This window comes from Canis lupus, chromosome 34 (assembly GCF_048164855.1).
Source record: "Canis lupus baileyi chromosome 34, mCanLup2.hap1, whole genome shotgun sequence".
NCBI classification, from domain to species: domain Eukaryota; kingdom Metazoa; phylum Chordata; class Mammalia; order Carnivora; family Canidae; genus Canis; species Canis lupus.
In genome coordinates this window covers 24,930,726-24,952,091 of record NC_132871.1, presented here as the reverse complement: position 1 = coordinate 24,952,091, position 21,366 = coordinate 24,930,726, and the positions used below count along the sequence as shown (strand labels likewise).

Here is a 21,366-nt window from a genome sequence, read left to right as displayed (position 1 = left end):
TATATTGCTTTTGCATACTTTTCAGTTTGATCAGATAAGGAATGTCTGTTTGGGGCTTTGTCATCAGTATGGACGGAGTCACCAAGCTCATGAAAGCTTAATTTTTAAAAGAACTGGATACTGTCTGAACAGTAAAGTTTTTCCCCAAACCTAGAAGACTTCTCTTAGAACCTAACAGTGGTTCCCAATGGGTCCTGGTTTCCAGATGGACTACAACTGTGATATTGAAGTCCAATGTATATTTAGCTTCAAAAAATACCATCTCCATGATCTCTGATTACTCAGAACCTTGGCATTTGACATGTAACCAGTTAGAAGTGACTTTAATGTAAGAGGAGGAATCAAGTTAAATAAAGGATCCCGAGTTAGGTATTTTACACAATGATTTGACATTCGTTTACCTCCGCTAGTTGTTTTTGGAAGTAATCGCATGAATGACACTGTGACCCTCTAATGCTTACATTTTTCCTTTCTTAATGTGTTTCCCTCCTATTCCCCACAGAGAGCAGGACACTATTAGACCTACTGCTGGTGGAATCAACACATACACATAACTGAAGTTTCTACAAACACATTGAGGTTGTCTGTTTACCTCCTGAGAACACCAGGCACACTGAGGTCCAATGAGTAAGCAGTCTTCACAGGTTTCTGCACCTCCCATGGCACAGCCACCTGTGTTTAAACCCAGCAAGACACAAGGGGTTCAGCACACTCTCAGGCATTTCATTTACGAGAAAGAAATACAGTTCTTAAAGTTCTTGAACGAAGCAACATCAGAGATGATTTTAACTTTCAAAGATCAGTCCTTAAAATGTTAGCCACTCACTAAAACGTTCATATTTGACATCTGTCACATTGGGAACATGTGTCTTTTTATCCAAAAGTGATCATTCTTTTTTTTTCTTCTTAAAACATAAAAATATCTCAGCATTCAGAAACTTAAGGTCATTCATTATATTTATTATCCTCATTCACTATCACCCATTTTAAGTTTTAAAAACTAGTAACCAGTAAAAAATGCTCCTCTCTGAAACATATGATTTTTTTTATTTTTAAAATAAGTTCTTCTTTCTCAAGCTTTTTTCTCACGAGTGGAAGACCTTGTCAATAGAACAGCTAGAAAAGTTACCAAGATGGTTGTCACTAAGGTATTAAGGAGCCCTATTGTGCAGTAAAGCTGTTTAATTCTCCTCATTAAGATGCCCAAGCAACCTTTGTATTTATTTACCTGAAGCCTAGAGCATTTGCTGTGGGAACAGCCCTGCCTCTGCCTGTAATTTGTTAAAGTGTTCGGTCAATGGCAAAAGAGCAATCGAACAGATCAAATAAAAAAATGACTTCAGATCTAGTTTCTGAACCAAATGACAGGCTTGTCAAGCATACCATGAAAGCGATATATCGGAGAGCTTAGGTCTTACCTTGTACGTGATCATTCCTTCCTAGAAATAGAAAGAACAGGCAAAGCAGTTCAATCCCCATTCGTTTCAGTTCTCGCTGTGCAGACAGATTAAAAAATGAATTACCTTCAGCGTTATAAGACCAAAGCTGAACATCGTTAAAGTCTTTCTTTCTTGAGGTGTAAAATTTTAAAGACTACTTACACTGCTTTGAAAAGAAACTTGAGATGTAAATTTAAAAGTTTTCATTAAGACTGAAATGAAAACAGGCTACCTGGACAGGTAAAGAAGGAAAGCTGTGTTTAAAAGCAACTTCAACATGATTTACTTCCTTGTTCTCCTTATAAGGAAGGCAGGTGTACAATCACCAAGAAGGTGGGGATATTCATTCAGTAGAAATTTTTGTGTAAGTTCTCTTAGTCTTTCTGCACCCTAGAGAAAGTTAATATCTTTAGTAAAATATTGGTCAGTAAAATGTCAAAAGAGGGATGGAAATATAATCTAAAGTTGTTCCTAAAAGAATTTTAATTTAATAGCAACAGTAAAGGTGATAAATAAAATACAAACATAGAAGTTATATGTAAGGAGAGTTTTAAAAATGAGCCAAAGGAAGATACCTGAGATTTCTGTATTCCATTGTTAGATCCTTTGCAGAAAATTGAAATGAACTCTGAAAAATAAAAATCATTTTATAATTAAAATAGAAGGCAGGCTAAGGAAAGCAAAACACTGTGCTCCCTTGCCTTTCAAACCGGGTGAAAGGTATTTTTCCGCGAGTATAGAATTCTTAATTAAAAAGTGATATTGGAAATAAATATAACATATGAAAATGAAATTAGAGCCAGATTATATAATTTCACAACAACAACGATGGAAACAGACACGGTGGTGCCTAGGGTGCGGCATCCCTCTGGATAAGGACCAAGGGCTCTTCTCCCTGTCCCAGCCTCTAGCTCACTGCCTGGCACACAGCAGGTACTTACTTGTTAAAAGGAAGAGTCACCAATTTAAAATAGATACAATCTATGGCTAAATTCATGAGGTTGATTATATATTTTTCTCAATGTATTCAGGAGAGTGTTTGGGGATTTGTAAAACCTGAAAGCAGGTAAGAATCAAATATTCGCTTTGTTACTCTCTAAACTCTCTGACCTTGGACAGGCTTCTTTGTGGCTGGGCATATGTCCTGGGAGATTATCTTTTAAAGGTGTATTTCTAGACAAGCATGCGAATCCTGTGGAGAGAGGAAAAACTAATTATAGACTGCTCAGGTTCTTCTCAGAAAGCTATGTTCAATTTTGAACTCCATCATACACAAGAACATGAAAGAACATGGAAAGAATCCTGGAGAGAGAAACCAGAATTATTAAAGAGCTGAAAGATATGCCTTTTGGGAGAAAAATACAGTTGTATGAAATCAGTGGATTTAGCTTAAAGACGAAAGATTGAGGCACTAATATATCTGTGCCCCTGATATCATCTCCATATTTGTATCTCATATTAGCTGTTATTCATTCATTCATTCATTCATTCAACCGATTCTTATTGTGCATCTATGCTGTGCCAGGTATTGTTCTAGAAGCAGAGGATATGTCAGCGAACAAAGCCAAATTCTTAACTCATGAAGCATATATTCTAAGCTACTGCTTAAAATCAGGTGGTAATAAAAGTGAAGAAAAATGATAAAGCTAGGTAAAAGGAAAGAGGGATAGAGAGGGTGTGTTATTTTACTTAGGATTGCCAGGGATGAGTTCTCTGCTCAGTTGACATCTGAAAGAGCCCTGACTTGGGCAACGAAGTGCAAAAGCCCGGAGCCAGCTTCATGCTCAGCATTTTCAAAGACAGTGAGCAAGGAGGGAGGGGAAGGGTAGCATATGAGGTCAGATTTAGCCGCAGAGGTCAGAGCGTATGTAGTCTTGACCTCGAATTGTATTCTAAATGTGTTTGGAATATCATTGGAAGGTTGACAGCAGAATAATATTATTTAATTTACATTTTAAAAGAAATACTCTGGCTGCCATGGAGGTTAGAATGTATGGGGCAAGATTAGAAGGTAGGAGGCCGATTAGAAATTTATGGCAGTTGTCTAGGACAGATGAGGTGGTTGAGACTAGGATGTTGGTGATGTAGAAGGATAGCAGTGGTCAGATACAGGTTGTAATTTGAAAACAGAATAGGCTTATGGAATATTGGTGTGGATATGGAAGAAAGAAATTTTTGGCTTGAGCAACTGAATATATAATACTCTCTCCTAAGAGGGGTTACCCTGGGGCAAGCTCAGTTTTCATGTGGAGAATGGGACTCAAAAATATGTTATGCTCTAGACTTCTAGAAGAAGTCTAAAGTCTAAAATGGGACGGCTGGGTGGCTCAATGGTTGAGTATCTACCTTCTGCTCAGGTCGTGATCCCGGGATCCCACGTTGGGCTTCCCACGAAGAGCCTGCTACTCCCTCTGCGTATGTCTCTGCTTCTCTCTCTGTTTCTCTCATGAATTAATAAATAAAATCTTAAAAAAAAAAAAGATTAAAGACTTCTAGAAGATAACTAAGTGAAGATGTCACATAGGCAATATGATATCCGAGTCTGGAAGTAGGGGCAGTGAGGAAGTGCAAATGTAAATTTGGGATCATCAACATGGATTTAAAGATAAGAGGCTGAATGAGATTCCAAGGAAGGGAGTGTAGATAAGGAGGAGGAGCTCTGACAACCGAGCCCTGGGGTCTGCCAATATCTAGAAGTCAGGACGACGAGGGTCCAGTAGAGGAAGCTGCCGTCTGAAGAACACTCCTGGCTGAAAATGAGCCTCTTTATTGGAGACAGTTCCTTTTTTTTTGAAAGTAGAGTAACTTTTTTTTCTTAATTTTTATTTATTTATGATAGTCGCACACACACACAGAGAGAGAGAGAGAGGCAGAGACACAGGAGGAGGGAGAAGCAGGCTCCATGCACCGGGAGCCCGACGTGGGATTCGATCCCGGGTCTCCAGGATCGCGCCCTGGGCCAAAGGCAGGCGCCAAACCGCTGCGCCACCCAGGGATCCCTGGAGACAGTTCTTCAAGTAGCTCTCACATTTCTGCACATCTTGCAAGCAGAGATACGACTGCCTTTGTTCTAGATTCTCTTTTCAAGGAGGTTTGTAAAGTGAACAGCCTTTGAAGGCAGAGATATGGTCTGTCTGTAGGGCTAAGAACACATTACTTACAGTTTTGCAAGACAGAGATCATGTCACCTTCCAGAACAGGAGCAGCATCCTTATTGCCCATTATAAGGGATTCAGTTACCCTAAACCCGGGGCTCCTTTCTTCTAACACAGGACGTCACATACGCAGGTGTCACCTCTTCCTCTTTGTGTCACCTTGTGGGAGTAGACCTTGGGGAACTGGTGGAAGAAAATGCTGTCCCTCTGGTGCCTGCTATTGCTGTGAATTACAGAATCCTTTATCTCTGACCTAGGCTCCTCCTGTATCTATCAGCATCCATGAATCTGTGATGAGCTAACTTGTTAGCCTGCAAGGAAAATCTCAAGCCCTTCACAGTTCTTGACAACTTTCTGCTTGAAATTCACTTTTTTCTATAGGCTGAACATGCAATTGTCAAGTGCCATTTTGGAAGATAAGATCTTACACCACCACAAGACTGCCTAACGTACCTGAAGTACCCTGGACTGACCAGTGTGGCTGTGGTCACCAAGTTGTCTGTGTGTCAGCTGACCTCTCTGGCAAACCACTGTCAGGTGCTTCGGATGAGCTGGGATCAAGGATGGCTGGCTGCACGACTCTGGATGTGACCACTTCCTAGAAACTTCTAAGGTTCTAGCTGCCACTGAAAATCTCTTCTTCCTGGGAACACAGTCAGACTACCTCTCCCAGCCTGTCTTGCAGTTGAAGGAATTCCAAAGACTAGCTCTTGCCAACAGAGTATGAGTGGGAGCTGTATACACCAGGTCAGGACCATCTTCTTGTCCCTCTGCCAACTGGGTGCAGGCATCAGCAGCTAGGTCCTAGAGGAATTCTAGATGCTCAGTTCGCCCCGTGTTTAAATTGAGGACCCTGGACCATAGCACGTATAGACCTCCCTCCCAGTTCTTAAAATCATAATTGCCTGCTTTATTTATCCTGTCTCCAATTGCAGCCCCTCGATGTCCATGCCCTCCCCTACTTCCAGGCCTTTTCTCATGCCCTAAGTGCTGCACGGAGGCCCCTGCCTTCACCTCATTCCTCTCACTGGCTACCTCAGCTCACCGCCAGTTCTCCGAGGAGACCAGTGCCCACAGGAGGATGTCGTGGTCTCTCCAGGCCTCTTCCTGCAGACTTTCTCCAGGACAACCCTTCTCATCCTGCTTTTAATTGCCTAATACTTGCTTCTTTTGCCCATGAGGCTGGGAGCTCCTTTAAGGCACTTGCTTATTCAACCAGTATTTATTGAATTCTTACTACCTATCAGGCAGGGACTGTGTCTTAGTTGTCTTCATAATCCCAGCCAACAGCATAAGCCTGGTGCTTTGCAGGTAGTCAGTTAATATTCATCAAGTAAACGGATGAGTTTTATGTCTTTATTGTCTAGAAGTTCACCTCCTACAAGCAGGCACTCCATAGATATTGAATAAATCGATAAGTGAATCAATGAATGCTTCTGGAAACTACATAATGCAGTTAGAAGAAGGAAAAGGTGTCCCTTGCTTGGGTCATGAGGACAGCTGAGGAAAAGCTTAAAAGGCAGGGTGAAAAAAATACTTAAGAGGAAATATCAAGCAAAACAATGCTACAAGAAAGCGTCCATCCACTCTTTTCACCTTGGCACCACTCCAAAAATTTGTAACAGACTGCAAGGTATAGAGAAAACATTCTTGCTTGCTGAAGATGTGGTGCCTGGTACCTCCTCCTGCAAAGTACCCATCCTCTGTACCCCTGTGAAGGGAGGTACACCAGGTTGGAGGGAACATGATGCGTCAGGAGCGGATTGATCGTCAGGGGAAACTGGCAGCTATGGAGAGGTTCAAGAAGGAAGAGGCCCAAGGCAGAAGAAAGCTATAATGAGCAGATGAGGTGGTGAATCGAGAGTATCATAGTCAAAGTAGCAGAGAAGGGACCCTGAGCCACATGAACAGGGCACCAGAGTCAAGTTGGCAAACTCACTCTGTCAAGAAGAAAGGAGCATGGTCCAGGCTACAGATCCCAAATGCCCTTCCAGATTGAATCTCTCTGAGGCCTGGCTCTTCCTGGGTCTCCCAGAGTCCTGTCTCTTTTAGGGCAATGTGTATCCTTATAACCAGTTCCTATTACTTGTAGGAAGTCAAGGGAGTCTATATTCTTTAAGATCACGAGGTCCTATCATACCACGTACATTTTTTTAAAGGCTGGTCAGACTCACAGATAGAATTATACTGTCCTGATTGCTCACGCCCCCCAGCCTGGGAGCTCTGACTCCCTCCAGGAGTCTGACCTTCTTCAAAGGGTCTGAGTTGGGGGGCCGGTGGACTAATACAGCTCAGGGAATCCCTCCTGCACTCTGTCCTTCAACGAGCCTTTGCTTCTGAGATTTAGCAACGGGCTGTCTTCAGCAGAGCCCTGGCTTCAGGAAGCCATGTGAACCCATCTGACTCACTGTAATTGGCTTGGATCTCTCCTGACATAGCCACTCACCAACATCAGAGAATGTTAGCTGGCGAGCCCCAGGGCACCTCAAAACACTCCTGAGTATCAGAACTGGCTGGTATCCAATTCAAACCCTGGGGAACTAGTGAAGACTGCTGGTTTGGGGGATGGTCTTGCTGTTACCAGCTTTATTTCAAGTACCAATAACAAGTCTACCTCTAGTTGTCTTTCTTTTCTTTTCTTTTTTTTTCTTTTCCTTGTCTTTCTAAGAAAATGTTTCATAGTGAGTAGCTAAAAGAAGAGAGTGGAAATGGATGCTTTGTCTTAGGCTCTGGCCCTGATGTGGCTGTGTGTGTGCTATACTGCAGGGGAGGTCGTTTGCAGCATCGTGTGGCTGACTTATGGATGTGTAGGATTTGGGAAGTACGGATACCTTTGTATCCACTCCAAATATGACACCTCCATACTTTAAGACTTTCCAAAAAATTCTTTTAAAGAAGATATGGGCCAGTCTCCTGTCATCCAAGTGAATAATGCTCACAATATATTAAGTGCTAGAGAAAGTTTTTGTGGCCTAGGCCCTACATTCTAGTCTGGAGTTCACTTTATCTATTGTGGTAACATATACATAACATAAAATTTATCATTGTAACTGTTTTTAAGTGTAAACTGTTGGCATTAAGTATGTCACATTGTTGTGTGACTTTCACCACTGTCCTCCAGAATTTTTATCACCCGAAACTGAAACTTTGTACCCATTCAACAATAACTTCCTGTGTCCCTGGCCCCTGCCAACCACCACTCATTCTTTCTATCTCTATGAATTTGACTATTCGAGGTAACTTGCCATAAATAGAATTATACCATAAAGCCTATTATGTATAGCTTACTTCATTTAGCATAATGTTTATGAGGCTCCCCACATGCTTTAGAATTTCATTTTTCTTTCAGAAATAATATTCCATTGTGTGGATAAAGCACATTTTGTTTGCTCAACTGTTCATGGCCATTTGAGTTGTTTGTACCTTTTGGCTATTGTGAATAATGATGCTGTGTGGACATGGATTTGGGTCTGGAGCTCCCTTTTTGAAGTCTTCATGATGCTCATGATGGGAGGAAGTTGGGTAAAGTGGGAAGAATTTATATTTTGTATGTAGTGAGACCTGGGTTCAAATAGCAGCCCCACTGCATTGTTGAGGATAACATTGATCTCTGAGCACTTCCTAGTCTAAGAGATGGTGATAATATCCACTTTTCAAGATTATGGTGAAGATTAATTATATCATTCTGGGGTGAATCTAGTTGTGAAAGGCCTAAAGATTATATGATTTGGGGTGCCCCCTTTAAGAAAAGGAATGCAGGGGCACTCCTGGGTGGCTCAGTTAGTTAAGGGTCCAACTCTTGATTTTGGCTCAGGTCGTGAGGCTCAGTGCTCAGTGGGGAGTCAGCTTGAGATTCTCTCCCTCCCTCCCCCTCCCCCTCCCCTCGCTCACATGTATGTGCTCTCTCTCTCTCTCTCTCTCTCTCAAATAAATAAATACTCTTAGAAAAAAAGAAACGGAATGCAGAATTGGAAATAAATTAGACATGAAAGTGTCTATTTAGTTAAAATGAGAAGGAAAGAAAAAAAAAACAGGACAAACTATGGAAGACTTGGAAATTCTAGTCCCATTCTTCTTGACATCTCCTTAGGCAGTTCACAGGAAATGCTTCCTGATGGTTATCTGGCTTCCCGTCCTCATTTGGAGCTGCCTGCAGCCCTCAGCTACTCCCAGACACCTGCACAGGTGGGACGTGGGCTGAGCCTTCATCCCTTTAGTGGCCAACTCCACCCTGATTTCTCTCAGGGTTCATGTTTACTGTAGTTACTGTTACATTGAGCTCTTCCCATTTGCCAGGCACAGTTAAACATTTGGCATTATTTTATTGCCTTATTTCATTCTCCTAATACTCCTTTGAGTAGGAACTGTTTTATTTCCATTTACCAGGTGAGGAGACTGAGGCATGAGAAGCTCTGTACACTGCCCAGTGTCACAGAGCTAGCTGCTCAGGCAGCAGAGCCTTGGAGACGGAATGCTCCCTCCAACCTGAGCTTAGCATCCCCAGGCAAGCTGCCTCCCGATAGATAAAAGATGTTCATAGAATCATCAAGCAGCTGTCAGCAAGCAGTGAAATTCTCTAAGGAGCTTTAGACATGTCTGCCTCTCAATCTCTAGACTCTGTGTTCCAGCTCTAGCTCTGTATCCAGCTGTCTCCCTTTCGGTTTATTTTGTTGTTCATCTTGTGGATGATTCACTGCCAAAAATGAGACAGAAATGTGGTCCTGGATCACACAATCCTTTTTTATTCTTTCTCTGATTGAAGTCTGGTACAAATCACTTAAAAAACAAATGAAACAAAGCGTGTTGCCTGCCCCTTTGGGGGAAGGTGACACCGCTTGTAGGAGCCAAGCCTGGCATTGAGTCCAGGAGAGGGCGGTCACAGGCATGTCCTGTAGCCAGGAAATGATTCAGGATTAACTCAGGACTATATTTGGTCCTCCAGATACAGTCGCTCTCCACCCAACCTTGCAGTTAAAGGAAGGTAGTTCTTATGGGCCAAGTCTGATGTACATCTTGTCTGTTAGACCTGCCTGAAAGACTCATTCACTTCAGATTTGGGAAATTATTTTGAAGTCTAAAAGAACTGAGCTCCTTCTGCATTTTAGTTTGTAGAAAAATCCCAAAGATAAGATTTTTCATAAAATATTGGTGAATATGAGTTTATCCTAACTGGACCCAAGAGCTCTCTTTGTGGCCCTATTTTCCTATCTATGAAGGAAATGGTACGTCATGGCAAGAAGTCCATGTGAGCACACAGACTGCAAAGTGATTTGCTCATTCACAGCTTGCAAAACTGCTAAGCATTTGTTTTTCTTTTCTTTTTAAAAGATAATTCAAATGGTCTGACCAGAGGTTAGGATTCCATGGTTTTAAGGAACTATTTTTTTCTGATGAGCACCATGTCTTATTTCTGGGGCTGCAATGGGCAGTGGCATTACTGGTAAAAATTGACTCTGATTCATTCATTCATTCATTCATTCATTCATTCATTCACTTACTCATTCAGCAAATATCTATTTAGATCCTACTGTGTTCCAAGCACTGTTCTGGAAATACAGCATTGATTAAAACTGACAAAGTCTCTCCCTTATGGAGCTTACATTCCTGGGAGAGATGGACAATAAACCCACAAAGATGTCAAGCAGTGATACACGCTAAGAAAAATGAAGAATGGTAAGAGGTCAGAAAATGACTGAGGTGGGCCGGCCAGAGAAGTCTCTGATAAGATGGCATGAGGCAACACCCTAGGGAAGTAAACGAAGGAGACACATGGCTCTCCGAGGAAGATCAAGTATAAGATCCTGGGCAGCAGTACTTGGGAACAGACACGGTGGCTGGTGAGATTGGGTTGGACAAAGTTTGTGAGCACGAGGAGATAATAGGGGACAGACCAGAGGGGCAAAGGGCAGTGGGGAGCTTGTCAGGTGAGCCTTGTAGGCCATGGGCGGGACTCTGGATTTGTATTCTAAGAAAGGAGGGAAGTTTTTATGGGGTTTTGTGGGACATGACATAGCTTATGTTTTGAGAGGTTCACTGTAAGCAGACAAGGATGGAAGCAGGGAGACCTATCAGAGGCTACTTCAGTAGTTGAGGCCAGAGATGATGAAAGTGCAGACAAGGAATGTAGGGAGAAGTGATTAGATTCTGGACATACTTTCACGATACACAGGATTTACAAATGGGATTCATGTAGGGAAGGAGAGAAATCAAGGGCTGAAGGAAGACATCAAGAATAATGGAGGTCTCTACTTGCTAACCCCACCATCATCAATAGGTTTCTCCACATGTCATAGAGATATCAGATAATGTCTGTCCCCAGTAAGAGTCACAGTCAGTTCTAGTTGGCTCTAATAACCTGTGGAGTCATGTGGAATCATAACTGTGCAGAAGGTGTTCTTTGGTAGAACAGGAAGGATCAGAACTATGCAAGCAAGTGTTCCATGGTGAGACTGTCTACACACTTGTATTGTAAACGTTCCTTCAGCTGGTGAAAATCCAATTAGCTGGCATCTCTGTTCTTGAATTCCCCACGACCTGGCATTTGAGGAGCAAAAGAAAGCCTGGAAAATCCCCACGGTCCCACAGTCCTCTCTAGCTGCACAGGTAAACAATTGGGGTGAGTTTCAATAGGAAAAGAATCTACCCTGAGTTTTTAAAAATACATTCCTTGTGAGGCCACTGTAAGAAGGGCATATCTTAATTTTTAAAACTTCTTGCAAAGTGAAAGCATTTCAGACTTCTTTTGACCTTGAAGATGTAATTTATGCAGCTGCAACAGTAGAGAAGATTTTTATTTTCTAAAAAGCTGGGAGAAATGGTCACCAAGGATTATGTTTAAGGATCTCCTTGAGGAGATCCATGGAGGATTTACTTTCACCTCCCATTTTATGGATTTTTCTGATTGTTGCTGATACCTACTCACTGAATCCTACCAGTAAGTTTATGCAAAGTCAAATAGGAAGAGGGATTGAGCATCATCAAATGCTCTAACCATTGACAAGACTAACCAATAAATCACTCTAGCAAGGTATTCAAAATGTCATTAACCTGGTAATGTCTCAAGAATTGGAAAAGGAAGGGCCCCTGAGTGGCTCAGTTGGTTAAGCAGCTGCCTTTGGTACAATTCCAGGGTTTTGAAATAGAGCCCCACATTGGACTTCATCTCAACTGAGAGTCTGCTTCTCCTTCTTCCTCCCCCCAACTTCTGCTCTCTCTCAGATAAATAAAATAAAATAATCTTTTAAAAGAGGAAATGGAAAAGGAGAAAGAAGAAAATCCTTTAGTAGTAATATTGGGACATCATCAAGATAAAAAGCTTTTGCACAGCAAAGGAAACAGTCAACAAAACCAAAAGGCAACCCACAAAATGGGAGAAGATATCAGATAAAGGGCTAGTGTCCAAAATCTATAAAGAACTCAAATTCAACACCCAGAGAGCAAATAATCCAATCAAGAAGCGGGAAGAAGACATGAATGGACATTTCTCCAAAGAAGAAATACAAATGGCCAACAGACACATGGAAAAATGCTCAATATCACTGGTCATCAGGGAAATACAAATCAGAACCACAATGAGATACCACCTCACCCCAGTCAGAATGGCTAAAATTAACAAGTTAGAAAATAACAGGTGTTGGTGAGGATGCAGAGAAAGGGGAACCCTCTTACACTATTGGTGGGAATGCAAGCTGGTGCAGCCACTCTGGAAAACAGTGTGGAGGTTCCTCAAAAAGTTGAAAATAGAACTACCCTGTGACCCAGCAATTGCACCACTGGGTATTTATCACAAAGATGCAAATGTAGTGACACGAGGGAGCACCTGCACTCCAATGTTTATAGCAGCAATGTCCACACTAGCCAAACTATGGAAAGAGCCCAGATGTCCATTGACAGATGAATAGATAAAGAAGATGTGATAGATAGATAGATAGATAGATATAAATATATAATGTATATTGTATACATATACATATATAATATATACATATATACATATAATATACACAAATATACATATATAATATATGTATATATGTATATTTATACAATAAACATTATATATTGTATACATTGTATATATGTATATATATTATATATACAAATATATAATGTATAATGTATAAATAAATATATAAATATACATATATAAATATATAGGACTACTACTCAGCCATCAAAAAAGAAATGAAATCTTCCATTTGCAACGACGTGGATGGAACTAAAGGATATTATGCTAAGGGAAATAAGTCAATCAGAGAAAGACAACTATCATGATCTCACTCATATACGGAATTTAAGAAACAAAACAGAGGATCATAGGGGAAGAGAGCAAAATATGAAACAAGATGAAATCAGAGAGGGAGACGAACCATAAGAGACTCTTAATCATAGGAAACAAACTGAGGGCTGCTGGCTGGAGTTGTGGGGGGGATGGGGTAACTGAGTGATGGACATTAAGGAGGGCACGTGTCATAATAAGCACTGGGTGTTATACAAGACTGATGAATCACTGACCTCTACCTCTGAAACCAATAATACATTATATGTTAATTAATTGAATTTAAATAAAAATTTTTTTAAAGGCTTTTTTTTTTTTTTTTTTTTTTAAATTCATGAGAGACACAGGCAGAGGGAGAAGCAGGCTCCATGCAGGGAGCCTGATGCGGGACTCGATTCTGGGACTCCAGGATCACGCCCTGGGCCAAAGACAGGCTCTAACCGCTGAGCCACCCAAGGATCCCCCTAAAAGCTTTAAAAGCAAATTTAGCTGGCATGTGAATTAAAGACGGTATGTTGGATTTTTACACAGCAGAAGCAATGAATCTATATATTGCTGGGCATGATGACTTTCGGACAAAATGTGTCTCCAGTGAGCTGTCAGGCTGAGGGACTTTGAAGAAGAGTGAAAACCTACGCCTCTCCTGCAACCTGTTGTCTCAAAATTACTCTGCGTGAAGCTGTGCTGGCAGATAGTCCCTTCCCTGGTCAGACAGCCGAGGAGAGTATACCAGGGTCTTTACTGATGTCTAGGGTAGCAGAGGGCTCAACAGCAGTTTCAAACATTTTTTCAAGTAGTGAATAATTTTCTTCTCATCAAGGAGTTCAAAGTTTTAAAGTACCAACCAAAACACATATAATGAAAGTTTTTTGATAGAAGAAAATTTGTGTTAGTTGCAAATATTTTGAGAGAGTTTTTGGTTTTTGGCAAATATTTCTATACATTGATAAAATTATGATATCTTGAGCATTAATAGAGTAACGCCCCAAAGCATGGAAAAGGCCATTGTTGGCCCTGGTCTCAGTCCAGACCTTGGTGGATTACTGGATATTTGTTGCACAGAGTAAATTAATTTTGAAATGGCTTAGGGTCTAAACTTTAGGCAGTCAAGGATTAGGAAGACAGGATTTAAATGTTACCCAATAGAATGATTTATTTTTTTGTGCGTCACTGCAGGAAGAGCACTGAATAAAGTATGGACTTCAGATCATAATAATGTATCAATATTATCTTCCAAAATCTGTTCTGAAGAGAGCTGTTAATGCTTGCCTTGATGGTGAAATGTTCCTATGGTTTAGTTAATACGAGGATCAAATCTCCCGTATCAGAAATCACAATGCTCATTACCCTATTAAACACTTTAAGGTGCCCCACAGCGAAGAAAATTGCTTACCTTTGTTTAACAATTTAAAAACCAATTAAACAAAAAAATGATTTGCTTAGGGAAAGTTTTTTTCTTCATGTACTTATTAGCATTCCTAGATCCATTTCCACTAATAGTTTCAGAAATGCTAGAAGAAAGAATGGCGATATTCAAAGTTTTTTGAAATTTTACCTAGGCTGCTGTCAGGGAGACCCAGAATCAAACTTAAAAATTGTAGCCAGATTTCCAGAGAAAATCCAGGTGTGAATTTGCTTCCTGCTGCATTTTGAATGCATCATCTAATTCAAAGACCTTTCAAGATGGGTTTTCCTGGAGAAAATTCTCTTTCTCAGGGGAGTCCAAAGAGCAAGTCCATTTAGATGATAGTTCAGGTAAAGAACATGGGGTTAGTGACAACTCATAAATCTCTAAACTCAGACCCAGGCCTTGGCCTTGGTAATTTAAAGTATTCTTTGTACCGAACGACCTAGTCTGGTTTCCCTTGTGAAACACTGCACCTTACTTCTCTATGACACAGAGGACCCCCGGTATGGCTTGTGTCCACCCTTTGCGGATTTCTTGTTCGTACAGCATTCCATCCTCAAGCTCTCGTCTCCGTACCCATCAGCCTGTCTTGCGTGAAGGTCTAGAAGAGTAGTTCCCTTTAAGACAACAGCATTTTCTTCTTTGGGTAGGAAGCATTGCTTCAGGTGAGAAAGTATGCAACATTTTGTTCCAAACTTGCTGTCCTTCCAACTATCTCAGACCCTTAGGATATGGGGCTTCAGGTGAGGTGGGAATGATCTGCTTGAATCTGGTTGTCCTTACTTGACACCATTATTCTCCTAGGAAACCTCACTTCTTACAGTGGTCAGTTTTATGTCATTCTTTAGCAATAAAAACGTTGTTCTTGGGCAGCCCCGGTAGCCCAGCGGTTTAGCGCCACCTTCAGCCTGGGGTGTGATCCCTGGAGCCTGCTTCTCCCTCTGCCTGTGTCTCTGCCTCTCCCTCTTTCTCTCTCTGTGTCTGTCATGAATAAATAAAATAAAATAAAAAATTTTTAAAAATGTTCTTTCATTAGGATGAGAATCTACACAAACATATAAGAAATGAATAATTTGTCTACCCTGTGGGGTGTCAACATAGCAAAGGAAGAGTCCCTATAACTCGGTCTGCTTGATTTTCCAAGAAAAGGGTAAAATGTGATATAGTGCTTTTAAAACATGGAAGCCAGTAACAGATTTTTTTAACACATGAAGACACGTTTCAAAGCTATATTTGCAGGTATTTTTTTTTTCTTGTTCTCAGATAAACAAGCTAGATTGTTCATTTGAACTGCATGCAGGTAGTAGCATGGTTCTCAGAAATCAGTTTCACAATCTAAAAACCAAGAAATACTGAGGTATAAGAGAATGTTTAGTGACTTTATTGGCTTCACCCAGCTTTGGAGTGAGACAAAACTAGACAAGTTTCCTCTATGATATAGCACCATATTAGTTTTGAAAAAAAATATTTAGCCTGTTACATGGAACACAGAAAACATAATTACCATGGTCTTGATACTAATTTTAAAACAATAATAGCAAACAATGGCCCTTACAATGTGCCAGGCACTGTTCTAAATCTTGTTTCACACTCTGAGGTAAGGTACTGATGTTCTCCCATTTTAAAAAACTAATTTAATTTAATTTGATATTTTAGAACAGTTTAGATTGATTAGTTCAGAGGGTTCCCATATGCCTCACACCCAGGCATTCTCTATCAGTAACATCTTAAATTATTATGGATGCATTTGTTACAATAATAAACCCATATTAATACATTATTATAATCTGAAGTCCATATTTTATTCAGATTTACTGAAGTTTTACTTAATGTCCTCTTTCTGTTCAAGAACCACATACAGGAAACCACATCAAACCTGTTGTTATATCTCTTTAGGCTCTTGAGTTCTCCCCATTATATGAAAGAAAAAAAAAAATGTGGCACAGTGAGAGGTAAAATACCTTGCCTGTGGTCTCATAGTTACTAAGTGGAAAAGTTGGCCTCAAACCCGGGCAGTCTGATTCCAGTCATGGGATTAACCCTTGCACTGAATTATTGTTACCCTAATAGGATTATTTCAACTTGAATTACTTAGTTATGTGTCTGGTCAGGCAGCAGAGGGGTAGGCATACCTGACCCAGGTCCTAGCTAGTTAGTGACTGGCCACAGTTGCATGGACAGTTTTCAACAGGAGAGCAATAGTCCCCGATTCTCAGAGCCTTGAGTAGATCCTAGAGGAAACCAGGTAGCTGGAAACAATAGGAATTTATTTCCTCACAGATTTCACAGGGAACCAGAAATCTGATATCAAGGTGTTGGTAGGGTTGACTTCTGGAGGCTTTGAGGGAGAATCCGTTCCGCAATTCTCTCCTAGCTTGTGGTAGCTGACAGCACTCCTTGGCCTTCCTTGAGTTAGTGACTCACCGCTCCCACACCTCCTCTGCACGCAGCTTTCTCCTCTGTGTTCTCCTCTGTCTGTATCATCCCCTCTTCTTGTAAGGACACTTGTCATTGATTTAGGGCCCACCAGAATTTGTCCAGGATGATCTCATCCCAAGATCCTTAACTTCTCTGCAAAAGCTCTTTTCCAAATAAGATCACATTCACAGACTCTAAGTAGACCCATCTTCTGGTGCAGCCACCATTTAATGCACTACAGGGGCTGGGAAGGCACGCAGGGTTGTGAGCATTACAAAATTACATATGATACCTGACACATGGTAGGCATACTTTAAAAGTAATAGCCATTTTTATTATTCTTTTGTATAACATGAGGCCCCGACATGCAAGTGTTAAATTGGGTAAAAGTCTCAATTGAAATAAATGCATTCATCTGTGTCTGGTTTACAACCATTACTGACCCTAACAATTGCTTGACATCATGGTTGTCTTAGTTTCTAACACTTGGTCCTGCCAGGAACTTCAAAAGACTGTGTGAGTTCAGCTTTCTTTCTTTCAAGGGGGGAGGGCGGAGGGGGCAGCCTCAATCAACACTTTTAGCTAATGACTCTTGTCAGAAACACAAAAAGACTTTAGGCTTACAAATAATTTCCTCATCAAGAGAATTATGAGCCAGAATCTTGATGAATAAATTTCCTGTCCATTGCCCGTGCTGATAGACATACAGCAGAAAAAAAACAGCTGGGCAGCCTCAGCTGTTTCTCTGCCCTTTGGTTACCCTCTGTGGTCACTGGATGTGGCCGCCCCATTCTGATCTGGATCTTTATCTCAGGGATGGAGTTAAGGCTCACTGCCGAGTTTTCAACACCCATCCCACTTCACCCCCTCTGCTCTGCATTTCTGTTCCACCCACTCCCCACACTGTCTCCTGCGGTCACTTCCTGGCGGCCACAACCCTCTGAGCTGGCTTCAGGAAAATTCCTTCTGCATTTGTCAGAAAGCCGTAGAGTCTCAGAACATTAGGACAGAAAGGACCTTTAGTGAGTCAAGTCCAATCTCCCTCTATCGTCTCTCCAACCCTGTCTTCATACAATCGACCAATACGCACCAAACATCTGCTCTGGGTGACATGATGCTAGGTGCTAGTTACAGTGGTGGGCAAGCTCCGTGGACACCTTCCCAGCATGACAGTGGGGTCACCTTCATACTGCATGAATACGGATCCGTATAATCTCTGATAGTTTATGTTTTACTTAGAAATAATCCTTCAATATACGTGTTCTTAACTGAGGTCTCCCTGCTAACAGAAGTTAAGGGGGGAGGATCTGCGACCTTAAAATGGAAAAAAAAATTTGCACTATTCCCAGATTAAAATTAAACATTTCCTTCCATTATAAATGTAGACAGCAAACCACTGTCATATTAGCAGTACCCGTTAACTCTCAGCAAGAGAAATCACACATATTTTTCATATCACTTTATAGTGGTAGCAGATATGCAAAATGATGTCAAAATGATTATTGTGTCAAAATCATAGTAGCCCTTAGACCTGCTTCTGGGCCTTGGCATGTAAGGTTTTAAAAAAGAGGTGCATGTGTTACTATACCATAAATTTGTTTTTTGGTATTTTAATAACCATGTTTCAATATAATTGGCTTTCTTTCTAATTATATATATTTTAGCTTAGGAATTTAAAAATATTTTTTCTGCAAAGGGATCCTTGGGCTTCATTAAACTGCCAAAGGGGTCCCTGCCATACAGAAAAAGTTCAGAACCCCTAAGTGACGAAAGGCACTAGCTGTGCAGGTTGAAGACTGTTTTTCTAGGCCTTCCAAAATCCACTGAAATTTTCTTCAACCTCTTATCCCTGAAATGAGATTGAAACATCAGATATATAGATGTAGACCACATAATTGTTCCTGGGTCATCCAACTAAAAGTGCAAGTTGGCCCTGTGGAAGGTGAAATGAGCATGATTTGGGGTTTCCAAACTAAGGTCTAGTGTTTGGGAGTTATGTTTTGACTACCATTGATGTTCTTTAGGCCAGTACTTCCAGAGCTCTCTGAATCCCAAAGTTAAGAAAGACTCTGATTTTGGAGGAAGGTCAGAAAGGAGTCCCATCAATGATTCTAGAGTTAAAAATAAAAAGTTCTTAAAGAAAGTTTTATGTAAATGATTAAAGTACTGAGTTATGCATAGGTCATAAATCCAACTTTTATTCAATCCATAGTTTTTTTTACATACTCATTGTAGGCTTGATATCAGTAAACTACCTGTAGTGATTCACAGTTGAATTTCCATATACCAGTTGATGAATTAACATTTTATTTTATTTTATTTTATTTTATTTTATTTTATTTTATTTTATTTATTTGAGAGAGAGAGAGAGAGAGCACACACACACAAGTATGGGGAGGGGCAAAGGAAGAGAGAGAGAATCTCAAACAAATTCTCTACTGAGTTCAGAGCCCGGCATAGGGCTTGATCTAATGACCCTGAGATTGTGACCTAAGCCAAAACCAGAGTTGGTCACTTAATGGAGAAAGCCACTCTGGCATGCCATGATGAATTAACATTTTAAATTAAAGCTGTTGTACATTGCTCCTTCCATGTGGCCCATATTTCCATTTGGGGAGTAGAGCCATCTTCATTTATTGAAGTTCAGGCAAATTGAGTATTTTATTAAATAAATTTGGTTCATTTTGCTTTTTTCAAATAATTGTATAGGAAGAAAAACTGTTGGTGATTATGTAAAGAAGAAATATAAGCTTGGAAGCCATTAGGTTGGAAACAGCACACATTTAGCCTCACCTGGGCGCTCACTGAACTCTGAATTTACTTATGAAAGAAAAGAGCAAAATGAAAACAACAACAACACACTAGAAGCATAGCACTGAAGACCATGTAAAGTGAAGATGGAATTGGGGGTATAAAGCTTCCTAACTCTCTGGGAACAGGCTCTCCCTCCCCCCCCCATCTCAAGAAAGTATTGGATTAGCTTTTGTGCCCTCAACTTCCTTTCTTTCTTTCTTTCTTTCTTTCTTTCTTTCTTTCTTTCTTTCTTTCTTTCTTTCTTTCTTTCTTTCTTTTTTTTCTTTCTACTTTCTTTCAAGATTTTACTTGTTTATTTGAGAGAGATAGCACTAGAGAGAGAGTGCAAGCACAAGTTGGGGGCAGAGAGACAGAGGGAGAAGCAGGCTCCTCACTGAGCAGGGAGCTCAATCCATGCACGTTTTCATGGAAACAAGACTATCTGCTTTTGGACAAGCAACTTAAAAAATCTATACTTTACTTATCCAGTTCCCTCCCACACTCCCCTGACAAACAACAGCAATAATTTCATGTCAATGATATGATTTCAACCACCCCCTAAAACCTGCCCACCCCCATGCCAGGCTTCTCAGTTGAAAAGTAGATGATTAAAGAGCTCTTTCATCTACTCTAAGTGGTCTTTAACTGCTCTTTCCTCTCCCAGCCCTTTTTCCATCACTCACATATTGCACACTGGCTAAAACACTACTTTTAGAAGTCAACCATCTTTGGTGATACCCCATAACTAAAGGATAAAAGCCCCAAACCTTGACCCAGTGTTCAAAGCCTTCCATAACTTTGCCCCAATCTATTGTTATAATTTATACTACGTGACTTTCCTATGAAAACTACTGTTTCTGAAAAACAAGTTTTCCCCAATTTCTCAAAAATCCATTTTTACCAGTTTCTGCTGACATCCTTATCCTTGTTGGAAATACCCACACCCACCCACCGTGTCTGCTTTGATTATGCATATTCTGTGCATCCTTAATTGCCAAACTCCAGTCCAATCTCTTTCCTGATACCTTGGCCACCATGTCTGTCCTCCACAAATTTTATAGTCCTGAATATATTACTCATTTAGGATGTATTAGGAACTATGTTGAAGTGGAGACATTTATCTTTTAAGTTAATTGTATTTTAATCTCCTTTAAATGAGAACTAGCACAATTTCAAACATACAGTAGGCATTCAATAAACCCTGGTTTTGTCATTTACTGGTTTTTTGGGCCCACAACTTGACTTACCTACCTCTTAGTCTTCTCATTTGTAAAATAAGAATAATTGCTACTATGCAAGGTTGTTGTTAATATATATCAAGGGTCTTGCAAAATGGATAATATAATGAGGCATCCCCACCCTAAAATAGATTATCATCTAATTGGAGAAATAGATATAAATTAAAAGAGACAAATCGATGTAGGCAAAGAATAGTAACAAGGGGTTGGTTGGGAGACTTAGTCCCCGTCCCCATTCACCCTCTCATCAAATTAGTGACTTTTCCTTTCATTCTTTTCCTGAGTCTCAATTTCCTCGTGCCTAAATTCAGGGGAGGTGGTGTGCGTGGAGTAGAAAATCCCCAATATCTTTTCCCACAGCAATTTACAGTGATTCCAGACACAGAAAATAAAAACAGAGCATAGAGCTGTAATTCTGAATTTTGAACAGTATAAGGAGTGGAGAGGATTTATTCAAGGACATTGTTTTCGAAGATGAAATTTGAGACAACTCTTAAGGAAATTGGAGGACGTAAACTTATTGGAAAAGAGAGTGGCGCACGGACAAGAAGCATGAGCCAGATTAATACCACAAGCAAAATTTTGGAGTAGTTGTGTAGAAAAGCATCAGACTCCTGGCTGGATCTGTTCCTGGACT

At 40.5% G+C, this 21,366-nt stretch overlaps 1 protein-coding gene across 8 annotated transcripts in view; it reads right to left on the bottom strand.

Moving 5' to 3' along the window:
• Positions 1-21,366, bottom strand: part of ITGB6 (integrin subunit beta 6) — a 134,785-nt gene that overhangs the window by 79,192 nt on the left and 34,227 nt on the right. For 2 of the 8 annotated variants that reach the window (XM_072811132.1, XM_072811137.1), the window contains exons 2-5: positions 2,550-2,631; positions 2,015-2,067; positions 1,419-1,494; positions 593-672 (exon numbers count right to left, since the gene is read on the bottom strand). In XM_072811132.1, the coding sequence (XP_072667233.1) occupies positions 593-672; positions 1,419-1,479 (141 nt within the window). In that variant the 5' untranslated portion in view covers positions 1,480-1,494; positions 2,015-2,067; positions 2,550-2,631. Of the gene's footprint in view, positions 1-592; positions 673-1,418; positions 1,495-1,601; positions 1,830-2,014; positions 2,068-2,549; positions 2,632-21,366 lie in introns of those variants that run through there. The other 6 variants (XM_072811133.1, XM_072811138.1, XM_072811134.1 and 3 more) reach the window with 5 other exon arrangements.